Genomic DNA, 11,717 nt, shown 5'->3' with positions numbered 1-11,717 from the left:
CTCCCCAGCGCGGCCGCCTGCCCAAGAGAGCAGGGTCTGGTTTGGGATTCTGGCAAACCCCACACGTGTGGGATCAGCAGCAGCCCCACAGGGCTCGTAAGGACCTGCAGCAGCCCCCCCTGCACCCCTAACAGCCCCCAGCAGCCTCTCACAGGCACAGCAAGCAGATTGCATGCTGCAGAGATCCCAAAATTACTGGGACGGTTTCACACACAAGCTGGGGTCTGGGGGATGCTCAGTTGCTGTCCTCTGGGAAGCTGAAGTCTCGGTTATTTTTAGGAAGGGATTATAAATACCGCGGTAAAGAGAGCTGATTTATACTTAAGGTTGTGTTTGCAAACGTGCCCTGTCCCTGCGGGCCCCAGCACTCACGCCAGTGGCAACGCAGAAACTGCTTTTGGTGGGACGAGGGTCCCCAGGGCCACCTTTTCCCTGACACCAGGGTCTGGCGTGAGGTGCAGCCCTTTGCCCAGAGCACCCCCTCCCTAGCTCGCAGCTCCCAGGGTGCTGGCTCGCTGAGATTGAAGGGGTCTGCGGGGCTGGAGAGGCTCCCAGGTGCACCCATCCTGCCTCATCCATCCCATGCCCTCCCCATTTCATCTCCAACTCCACCCCATCTCATCTATCCCACTCCACCCCACCCCATCCCATCCATCCCATCCCATCCCATCCCATCCCATCCCATCCCATCCCATCCCACCCCATCCCATCCCACCCCACCCCATCCCAAGGGGGCTGAATGGTGTGAAACCACCCGATTTTGGCACATTTCTCTTTGTGCCCTTAGCTTGGAGCTGCCCGGCACTGGGTGCCACTGGAGCCATCCATGAGCCATGCTGGGATGGGGATGAGAGGACGTTGAAATGAAGCTCTCCAGCTGCTCACCCGCTGTTCTCCAGCCCCATTACTCTAACTCGAGCTCCCAGGGGCAAATTCTGCACAGCAGCAAAGCTCTGGAAGGGTGCTGGTGCTGGGGGGGCTGGAGATATGGGGAACAACAAGCGCTCTCCTGGGTGCGCTGAGAGAGGGACAACTCTCTCCCAACACCCAGAGGTTTTTCTGCCTACTTCTCCTCTTTTCAGGGATTAGCACTTTCCTTCAAATGCTTCTTTTTGATAAAATTCAGATTTCAACTTAAAAAAAAAAAGAGAGAACCCAGACCTAAAACTCTGGCTAGACTGACGGCGCGAAACCGGCACCGGCCCAGGAGATCAGAAACTGGAAACGAGACAAGACCAGGCGAACAGTTTTCATGGAGATATTAGTAAAACTGAAGGGAGAACAAATCAAACACGTTTTCATGGAAATTTCCATTTTTGAAGAAAAAAAAATAAAAAAATAAAAGGAGGACTAAACTTGGACGCGTTTACATAAATATGGAAATGAAAACCGTTCCTCGCACCTCGCCGCCGCCCCAGGGCCAGCCCCGCTCCCTCTGCCTGCTCCCCCCTGGCCTCGCAGCCCTGTGCCAGGACCCCGGGGGGACCTCAGCCCCTGCGTGCTGAGCACTGAGCACCCTCCTCCTGCAAGGATCCAGTTTATATTTGGCACCTTCTCGCCAGGAGGCTTTGCCAAATGGCAGCCGGTGCTGTAGCCGCGCTGCCGATGGGCACGGGGTTGGTGATGTCCCAGCAGAGCGCCTTGGTAAGTGAGCTGGGGATGGAAATGGGGCATCGTGGGGCTCGTGGGGGAGCTGAGCCTCTTGTGAAGCCCGTCCCTGGTCCTGCTGCAGGGGACGTGCCCACAGAGCCAGCAACACGGTGACGGGGATGCGAGGAGCGGCTGGGACGGGCGCACCGACAGCCAGGCTCCGGCTTTGCAAACTCCTTCCCATCCCTGCAAGGAGAGGGCCTCCTGTATTATGCCTTGCTGTCAGCTTTTTTTTTTTTTTTTCTTTGTTTCTATAGAAAATCCCAATTCCCCCAAATAATCCAGCTAAGAGTAAAAAAAAAAAAAAAGAAAAAAACACAAACGTGTCATTGCATTCTCTTCCCGTCCCCGTCCCTCTCTCACACGCAGGGCTTGAAAGCGCACTGAAAGGTATTCAGCGTGCATGCTGCCAATTGTCACATCTTTCAATGACAGATTTTAAATGAATGTTATTTTGCAAGGGAGAGAGAGGGGGAAAAAAAAAAAAAAAAAAAAAAAAAGCCCACACTGCTCATCCAAGAGCTGACAAGTCCTAACGGGCCTCATTTTCCAGAGACAAAAATAACTATTTTCAAAATTCACAGCAGGGCCTTCGCCTACACACGCTGCACCAAGAGAAACCTGTGGGGAGAAATGTAAAACACATTGTGTAAATGGAAATGCACCATGCATCCAAAATGCTTTTAAAGCTATTTACCCTCTTTCATCCAAGCCAGCTCCCATCTGAGCGCACGTACGCGCGCTCGCACCCTGCGGAAGGCGCGGGGGCACGGCGCTTTGCTCGCTGCCCGCGCTGCCTGGCCCCACACCAAGGCACTGCCTGGAGCCCCTCGGTGGGCAGATGGGGGTCCCCCCGTGCAGGCATCGCTCTGGGGGTGCAGGGTCTGGCCACAGCGAGGGGATGTGGTGACAGCTCTGGGGTCCCCAGGGTGGCTGCAGCAAAGGCAGCAAGAGAGGAGGGGTGCAGGGGGATGCTCCTTCCCCGTGTCCCCGTGGTTGCATGTCTTGTGGTCGTGGAGCAGGGCAAATCGTCTCTGCACAGACCTTCCTGAGATCTTTCTGTCCTGGGGTCATGGAGTCAGCTGGTCGCGGGTGGAGGATGCACGGGGAGGAATTTAGGGGTGCCCACTGCCATGCGGCTGCGGGGTCTGGTCAGAGATGGGATGAACCTGAGCCATGTGGAGGCTGCCGGAGCTTGGGACAAACCTGTCCCAAATGTGTGGGGCTGTGTGGAGCCATTTGTCCTCTGTGTGCACATCAGGGGACCACTTCCAGCCACGTCCCTTTGGACCACAGCCCTGGGGCTGCTCCTGGGCACCCCAAACCAGCGCGGAGGAGCTGTGGCCCCACGCGGGGTCCCTGTGGCAGCAAGGCTGGGTCCAGCCCTGGTGGCTCCGGGTCTGACATCCGTGGTCAGGAGTCCGTCCTTCTGCTGGGAAGTAAAACAGGGAAATTTGGGAGTCGTGGGCTAGGGAAAGCCCTGGAAACTCAACAGCAAAGCAGACAGCTGCTTGGCAGCACGTGGGAAGGCAGCAACACGTATCTACAGCACAACGCGGAGGGAAACGTGCAGCCAGAGCAGCCGAGGCCGGCGGCACCTCCACCTCGTGCTGCTGCCACGGCCAACACTTAGAGCTTCCAATTTGGTCCCAAAAAAAATGTGTCCCAATTCGAAATGGGCTATGCACAGCTCAGCCTTGAGCCTCATCACCCATCTTCGCCCACCAACCCACCCGCCCTTCCTGCAGCTGCTGGTCCGGATGAAGGGCAGCATTTTGGGGGTGGCGTGCCCCAAAGCAAAGGGGCTAAGGAGAGCAGGAGGGCGCTGAGCACCCCCCAGGACGTCCCTCTCCCTCCATCCCACCCCACGGCGCTGCCGGCACCCCCCCGGCCGGGCTGCATCGACGCTGGGGAGCCCCCGGTCAGATGCGGTTGGACATGAGCCTGGTGTTGAGCTTGCGGAAGAAGGAGCGCAGCTTGCAGATCTTGCACTTCTTCTTCTTGCCCCGGCTCTTCGGGGGCTCCCGGCCTCCTTCCCACTCCTCCACATCGTCCTCGCCGGCCCACGGCCCCCAGGCGCCGCCGTTGAAGTCCGGGTGGGCGCGGGGGTTCTCGGCGGGGTACCGCACCGGGATGGCCGTGCGGTTGTAGTAGGCCAGGCGCAGCAGGAGGGCCCTGACCACGTCCGGGCGCTGCTCCGAGAGGTCGTAGCGCTCGTAGGGGTCGGCGGTGATGTTGAAGAGCCAGACGGATTTCCTGGGGCCGTCGGTGAGGCGCTCCAGGTTCCACCAGCTGCCCGGGAAGTTGGTCAGCGTCTGCGGGGGGATCCAGTCGCTGTAGCCCGGGTCGCCGGTGAGGAGCTTCCACTCCCCGACGCGGATGGAGGCCTGCACGGCCGTGTTCCAGATGCCGAAGCCGTCCTCCAAGGAGCCGTACTTGGCGTGGTTGTAGAGGGGGTCGATGTTGTGCAGGATTTCGGTGCGCGGCGACTCCTTCCCCTCGCTGATGGCCGGCCAGACGTTGTAGCCGTCCAGGCCGGGGACGTTGCTCAGGTTGCCCCTGGCCAGGCTCACCAGGGTCGGGTACCAGTCCGTGATGTGCACCAGCGCCCAGCTGGTCCGGCGCTTGCGCTTGATCAGAGGGCTGTGCACAAAACCGATGCCGCGGACGCCCCCTTCCCAGTACGTCCCTTTCCGTCCCCGCAGCGGCCAGTTGCTGCCCCCGGAGAAGGTCTGCCCGCCGTTATCCGTGGAGAAGACGATGACGCTGTTGTCGTAGTAGCCGTACTTCTTCAGGGCCCAGGTGATGTTCTTCACCGCCTCGTCCATGCAGGTGACCATGGCGGCGTACTTGCGGCGCGCCACGTTGCCCATGGAGCGGTAGCGGTAGATGTACTCCTTGGGCGACTGCAGCGGGGTGTGCACGGCCTGGAAGGCCACGTAGATGAAGATGGGCTCCCTGGGGCTGTGGGAGGCCAGGATCTTGCTGACACGCTGGGCATAGAGGAAGGTGGAGTACTTCCCGCTCTGGTCCCACGCCACGTCCTCCCCCTCGTGCAGGTCGTAGCCGCAGACGCCCGGCCCGTCGCAGTTGTCGTAGGTGTAGTAGTCCACGTTGCCCGTCAGCGAGCCCAGGAAGGTGTCGAAGCCCCGGCGGGTGGGCAGGCACTCCTTCTTGTAGAAGCCCAGGTGCCACTTGCCCACCATGTGCGTGGAGTAGCCGGCCTCCTGCAGCTTCTGGGGCAGGGTGACCTGGTCGAGGGGCAGGCAGTTGGGCTGCCGGGGGCGGATGATGGAGTGCTGCAGCCCCGTGTGGATCTGGTACCTGCCGGGGGAGAGCCAAGAGGGATCGGTGGCAGTGGGGAGCGGGGCTGGGTGATGGCACTTTGTCTTATGGAGACCCGGAAAGCGTGCGGATCTCCGTGTCACCCAGCCCAATCCCACAGGATGAGCTCCGTGCCAGAGCAGGGAACCCCTTTCCCACACAAAAGCACCAAAAGCAAGTGCAAAAAAAAAAAGTGTGTGTGTGCACACGCTCAGGAGACATTGCAAAAGTACCCTGGGCTCCCGATCTTTCAAAACTAGGATGCCACCAGCAGTCACCCTGCTGCTGCCGGCCTGGCGGAGTTGTTGGGCTCTTTGCCAGGACGAGCAGGAGCTGCTCAGCAATCCCAAAGGGTTTGCAGTGCCCCAGCTGCGTGCAGATCCCCGTCCTCCCTCCCCCTGATCCGGTCTATGCGGCATCGGATGAGCAGCAGGAAAAGTAGGGCCCGAGGGAGAGGCAGCATCTTCAGGGGAGGGAAATCCTTCCACCCCACAGCCCAGCAGCAAATGGTGAGGGATTGGGACGGGCTGCCCAGGGACGTGGTGGGGTCACCATCACTGGGGGTGCTCAGGGGAAGGCTGGACGTGGTGCTTGGGGACATGGTTATTGGGGGATGCTAAGGGTAGGGGGACGGTTGGACCAGATGATACTGGAGGGCTTTCCAACCTCAATGATTTTATGATCCTATGAATCCCCATGGGCCAACGTGAGAGCAAACCACCCCAGAGACCGAGCACCCCAGTGTCACCCACGTGGGACCTCCTTGGGGACACCTCCCTGCGCCCTCATGGCCACAGACCGCCTCCTCCCAACATGACTTCGGTTCCCCAACCCCATCCGCACTGTGGCCTCGGTGACTCACCACGTGCTGTTATTAAACCAGGCAAAAAAAAAAAAATCAACTTTTCACCGCCGGAGCCAGCAAGACCCCTTCCCTAGCGGACCTCCAGCACAACCCCATTCCCTGGGGCATCTGCCTCGTGGCGAGCCGGGCTCAAACCTCGAGGGGCAGGGGACCAGAAGGGGACCCGCGGGGCAGGGGGGGCGCAGGGGCTTACCGTCCGGTTATCAGCTGGCTCCTGGAGGGCGTGCAGATGGGCTGGATGTAATAATTCTCCAGCTTCACGCCCTCGGCTGCCAGCCTGTCCAGGGTGGGCGTCTGGATGTCGGAGCCGTGGTACCCGACGTCGTGGTAGCCCTGGTCGTCGGTCAGGATGAAGATGATGTGGGGCGGCCGGGCGAAGGCGGGGGGCAGCGATTTCTCCAGGGGGCCCGTGGGCACGTCGGCCACCAAGCCGGGCTTCATCCAGTCCCAGGACAAGTAGCCAAAACTCAGCAGGCTGACCAGCGAGAAGCCCGTCAGGGCGTACACAGCCATCCTGAGCCTGCCTACGGGCGCTACTGCGCCGGCATCGCCCCAGGGCCACGCGGGGTGCCCGCAGAGCCCCCCACCTAGGGGCTGCCCCCTGCGGGGGGAGCTGCCATGGAGGCAGACACACAAAGGGATAAATCCGCCGTGCCGGGGTGCGTTCAGTCCAAAGCCCGCTCGGCAATTCCCAACAGCCCCACGGCTGCTCACGAAGCGTCCCGAGCGCCGCGAGCGCCGGCTGCCTTCCCTGCGCTCTCTTCCTGGTGTTTTCTTTTGCAAGCAGCACAGAAAAAGCCTCGCTGGAGAGAGAGCGGCTGGCTTCTCCCGGCTGGCTCAGGACGAGGCGATCCTGCTCCGTGCGCTTTCGCAGAAGAGGGTGCTAAAGTTCAAGCCCAGAGGTGCTGGGCTCCCGTCCTCACCCCTCGGGGAAGAGCCGCCGTCTCCTTTTCTCACCGTCCTCTCCCGAAGCGTTTCTTGGCAAGCCCTCACCACCATGATTTTTTTCCCCTTATTTTTTTTTTTTTTTTCTCCTTTCTTCTCCCTCCCTCTTTTCCTCTCGGCTCACCCGGCTCCTTTCGGCCAGCCCCGAAGTCTTTCCCAACTGTGCGAAGAGCTCTGGAAACTCGGGCTCAGCGCGGCGGGGAGGGCGGGCGAGGCGCCCAGCTCCGAGGGCAGCGGGACGCAGCCTGTGGCCGCGCCGTGGGGGGACGAGGAGAGTCCCCACATCTGCCGGGCCCTGGGCGAAGCGGCCAGGTTTATGGGGAGCCGCAGGCTCGGCCCCTCCCCGCTCGCTCAGCAACTCCAGGAAAAAAAGCTGGGAAGACCCGAGCCTGCAGGGTCCTAAGCGTGGCTGCGCGCCTCGCCGCGGCTCAGCCCCGGGACGTGCAGCTCATGGACCCCACACCCGCAGCCCCCCAGACCCCCGGCATCCATCCAGCCCCATGGGGACGGCCGCCCATGGGGCCAGGACCACCACCCGGGCAAAAGGGGGATGTAAAAACTTTATGGGGACAGCCCTGGGGTGGAAGAAAGGCACCCCAGGGCGTGCTGAGCGCTACGGGGGGAGGTGGGTGCACTTTGTGGGTGGGGAAACTGAGGCAGAGAGGGGCCGCTTGGAGTCGCCGTGGCCACTGCTAGCCCAGGGAAGGGGTTGGTGTGAAATAGGGGCCCTGCCTGGCTTGACACGGGGAGGGGGGATTCTGGTAGCACGGACCCACACGTGTTCCCCCACCCCTCGTGGAGCCGGGAGGAGAGCCCTGGGAGATGCGGGGGGACATTTGGGCACGTGCACGTGGCCAGATGGGGACCCGAGGGTCCCCGCACGTGGGACACCCCAGCACACTCCCCCCCCCCAAGGCACTGCCTGGCTTTAGGACCGCAGGGCTGCAGCGGCGGGGGCTCGGCGGGGGCTTTGGGATGGCTGTGCTGCACAGCAGAGCCAGATGGCTCCCCTCTGCGGGCCCCCCCGGCCCCCTTCCCTCCGCTCCCCTCTGCGGGCCCCCCACCGCTGCCCCCTCCCCCTGGCTTCCCTCTGCCAGGCCCCTCCACGTCCCCTCCCCTGGGCTCTCCGGCGGGTCCCCCCATGTCCCCGGGAACCCCTTCCTTGGGCTCTCCTCCTCTGTGCCCCCCACCACGTCCCCTCTCTGGGCTCTCCCCCACTCTGCCCCAGCCGCTGTCCTTCCCCTGATGCCCCCAGCGCCTCCCCGTGCCCCAAATCTCCCCCCATCCCACACCAGCCTGCCCCTCGGGGACCCCAAGCACCAGCAGGGAGAGGGATGGGAAGGTGCTGCAGGGGCTCCCCGCTCCCGTGGGCTGGGGGGACCCGAAGGAAAGGAGGGTGGGCTTCTCCCTGCTGGAATCAGACAACAGGCAGAGGGGACAGGGACAGGGACAGGGACAGGGACAGCTGTGCACAAGACTTCCCTTTCCCTACTGGCAAAAATCCCCGCTCGCTCGGAGCGGTGCTGCAGGGCTGGGTCAAACCCTTCGGCGAGGTTTGATTAATCCCCGGGGGTTAATCACTCTTTCCTTCCGCCCGCTCCTCCTCTCCCTTCCCCACTCTCCTTCAGCGTGGAGCAACTCCCTCCTCGCAGAAAAACCTGGGTCTGACTGCGGGGGAAGAGGGCTGGGTTCACAAAGGAGGTGGCCCTGGGTGCCAGGGTCCCGTTTGCTCCTCTCCTTTTCCCCACGGACCCCAGCAGCCGGGGCTGGGGGCCCTGCACCCACCTCCCCGTGCCCCCCTGAGCCACCGGGGGCTGCGGGACACGGGGAGCACCCCGACGTGCAGCCCTATTCCCGTGGCTCCCCGCAAAAACCTCGGGTCACGGGCAGGGTTAGAGGCAGGGACTGCGATCCCAGCTCCTTCCAAACCCTCAATAATGGTTGGTTTGGATGAGTTCCTCTCGGAAACATTCAAACCCAGTGCCTTCCCTGCCACAGCCCGCCTGCTTCCACTTAGCCAACACGGCTGGGTTACGCTCTTTGTTTATAGCAGAGCTGGGAATTAATGGCAGGGTGTTACCGAAAGCTGCCGTCGCTCACCCCTCCGAAGCACGGGGGGAAGGATTTGCAGGACCTGCTGAATTACGGATCAGAGGGGGAATTGTTGGAGGTGTCGGGGCTGAAGGGAAGGGTTTGGGGCAGAGCTGGGGCTGGGGGAGCGAGCCCAGGTGTGACAGCGTTTGGGGACACTTTGGAGAGCTGGGAGGGACGTGCAGGAGGGGAGAGGCAGGGATGGACGGCGTCACGGCCGCTGCAGCCCCGTGGTGGGTCACATCCTGCCCATGCCTTCAGCAGAGGAAGCGTGGGCTGGGAAAATCACCGGGAGTTTAAGCTGCTGGAGGCTCAGAGGGTCGAAGGCTGGGAAGGATACGGACACGGGCACGTGGTGGCACCGAGAGGGGACCTCCTGCGCAGCTGGCCCAGGGTCTAGGGGGGAAGGCAGCGGGTTAGCTCGGCTCGGGGAGGTTTTCCAAGAGCCCAAGGCCCTGCTGGCAGAGCACAAACACCGAACCCATCGGCAGGGACCCTGCTTTGAGGGCTCGGGTGGCAGCGGGCAGAAGCATCCCAGGGGCGCACAGCCTGGGGTCCCCTCCAGGACATGGCGACAGGGTGAAAAGTGGTGAGAGGCTCATGGGGAGCTCTCCAGACCCCAGGGGAAACAGCAGGAAAGGTGCCCGCAGACCCTCAGAGCAGCCCTGCTGGGATCATTCGAAGCGGAGGGATGGGATGGGAGCAGCCGGGAGCGAGGAGGAGGAGGAGGAGGGAGAGGAAGAAGTGTGACGGAGGCAGGGGGAGGAAAGCCAGCTCTGGAGGCTCGGGGTCAGGGAGTTTTAGCCAGCTGCGAGGCTGCTCCGTGGGTGATTAATGCATCACAAGGTCTACGCATGGAAAAAGCTCTCAGGGCCTGTAGCCACCCCCCCCAGACCGCCCTGAATTCGGGGCAGCCACTTGTCCGGCCTCGCTGGGAGATGTCTCAAGAGCCAGGAGCTCCCTCGGAGAGCTGCGGCGTTGCACAACGGGGAGCCTTCCCCTGGCAGCTGGCCTGGCTGCATCTGCTGAGCGGGCTGACGTTACGTGTCCCATCCCACAGCCGCTGCCTGCCCCTGTCCTGCCTCTTCCCCGGGCACAACCACCCCTGCTCCCCCCGCTGCACCCACAGCCAGCTCCCACCCGCGGTGCCCAGGCCATGGGGAGCCCCACGGGGCCGTGCCGGGTGCTCCCACGGGGCTGGCAGCGGCCCCACGGGCAGAGCATCCTCCGCCTGCTCACGGGGACAGGCAGCATCCCACGTCCCAGCCAAATATTCCCACATCCCTACGGTCTCATGGCTCATTTTTGGTGTTTTTTAACCCGGTGGAAGGGTGCCGGGTGCCCTCCTCGGCCAGGAGCCGAGGCGCTGAGCCTGGAGCAGCATCCCAGCCATTTTTTCTCCGTGTCCCCGCAGCTGGCACAGCAGCCTGCATTTGCACAGCTGTTCCTCTAACCAAATATTTGAACATCAGCTCTTTTTTTTTTTTTTTTTTTTTTTTCTTCCATTATTAATTTTGTGCGGCCTGGGGCAAGAATTAAAATAATCCCGGCCCTTCCTGCTGCTTCTCCCCGCCGCCCCCCGGCTCTGGCCGCACTTGTGCTTTGGCTCCCAGGGCGCTTGCTGCACGCCGGGTTATGCAAACAGGCTGCACACACTTCTCCACGGCCACGATTTGCCACGAGGGCCACACAGCAAAGCTTCAAACCAAGCCTCAAATCTCTCTCTCTTTTTTTTTTTTTTTTTTTTTTTTTTTTTTTTTTTTTTTTATCCCTCCATCTTTTCTTTATTTTTTAACCCTTCCCGGGGCCGGAGCCCCTCCAGCCCTCAATACCGCCTTTCTCTCGCCAGTCAATGGGGCATTATGAGCAGGGGAATTATTGAAAGCAGAACTCCCAGGCCGTACAATGGGAGCTCTGTGCGAGGCAAATATTGCACAATCTGTTTGCACGCCGCGGGCTCGCTGCCCTTCCCCCTCGGCAGCCCCTCTCCCGGCTCACGCCTCGGCCTCTGGCCCCCCGAAACGGGCCCTGGGAGCGAGAAATAGGAAAGGGTTTTTTAATAAGTCCCCTCTCTCCTCCTTCAGAGCCAGGCGTTCGACCTAACAGGGCATCGGGGGCCGTGCCTGGCCTCGGCAAACACAGCCCGGCGCTGCCGCCTCTTAGATGTTTAAGGGTTTCCGCTCTCCCCGGCCAACGTGTGATGCATTTGCTTTTTTATTGGCGTGATGAAAGAGCCGAGGCAAGTCTGGAAAAGAAGCGAGCGGTCCCGAGAAAGGGGAGAGCTTGTTATTTTGTCTAGAGGGGGGGGAAAAAGGATCAGAGGGAGGCACGGCCGGGCGATTTGGGGGCTCGGTGGGAGCGGGGAGGGTGGGAGGCCAAGGGGCTGGGAGCCAGAGGTCTCCCGTGAGCTGCTTTGCTAAGAGAAAGTCTCAGAATTGGTCGGCTGTTGGGAGAGGGGTGTCAATAAAAAGCCCTCTGAGAGAGGGGTGAGAGGTTTCCAATAGCTGCTGCCCTGCGGGGAGCCGGCAGGGGACAGGGCTGGGGCCAAACCATCGACCTGGGGAGCCTCGGAGAGACCCCGAGGGTCCTGCTGCTGGCCAGGGGATGGATCACGCTCCTGTCCTTGTCTTCCCTGCCTCTTTGCTCCTCCTGTGTCTGATCACCCAGGGGACCTTCCCCTGCCTGGCGCACAGCGGGTACGCAGCACTTCTGCCTCCTCCCTGGTGGCCCCCGGAGCGCGTTTTTGGGGTGGGATGTGCCAGCATGCTTTGTCCCCCCAGTTTTTAACACACCCCATTATTTTGCTCCCTGGAAGCCGGATCCAGGGGAGGAGGAAAGAGCA

At 61.7% G+C, this 11,717-nt stretch overlaps 1 protein-coding gene across 1 annotated transcript; it reads right to left on the bottom strand.

The window, feature by feature from the left end:
• Positions 1 to 3,548: 3,548 nt before the first annotated feature.
• Positions 3,549 to 6,352, bottom strand: ARSI (arylsulfatase family member I). Its single transcript, XM_032196991.1, has 2 exons — positions 6,033 to 6,352; positions 3,549 to 4,974 (listed from the first exon to the last, which is right to left on the bottom strand). The coding sequence occupies exons 1-2, from the start codon at positions 6,350 to 6,352 to the stop codon at positions 3,573 to 3,575; spliced, it is 1,722 nt and encodes a 573-aa protein (XP_032052882.1). The 3' UTR covers positions 3,549 to 3,572.
• Between the last annotated feature and the right edge of the window lie 5,365 nt (positions 6,353 to 11,717).

The sequence above is a fragment of the Aythya fuligula genome, chromosome 14, assembly GCF_009819795.1.
Source record: "Aythya fuligula isolate bAytFul2 chromosome 14, bAytFul2.pri, whole genome shotgun sequence".
Lineage (NCBI taxonomy): Eukaryota > Metazoa > Chordata > Aves > Anseriformes > Anatidae > Aythya > Aythya fuligula.
This window is presented reverse-complemented; position numbering and strand designations above follow the sequence as displayed.

Coding starts and splice junctions, on each gene's coding strand:
- ARSI (XM_032196991.1), bottom strand. CDS start 6,352: ATGGCTGTGTACGCCCTGACGGGCTTCTCGCTGGTCAGCCTGCTGAGT. Junction 4,975..6,032: donor AGCCAGCTGATAACCGGACG/GTAAGCCCCTGC, acceptor CTCCCCCGGCAG/GTACCAGATCCACACGGGGC.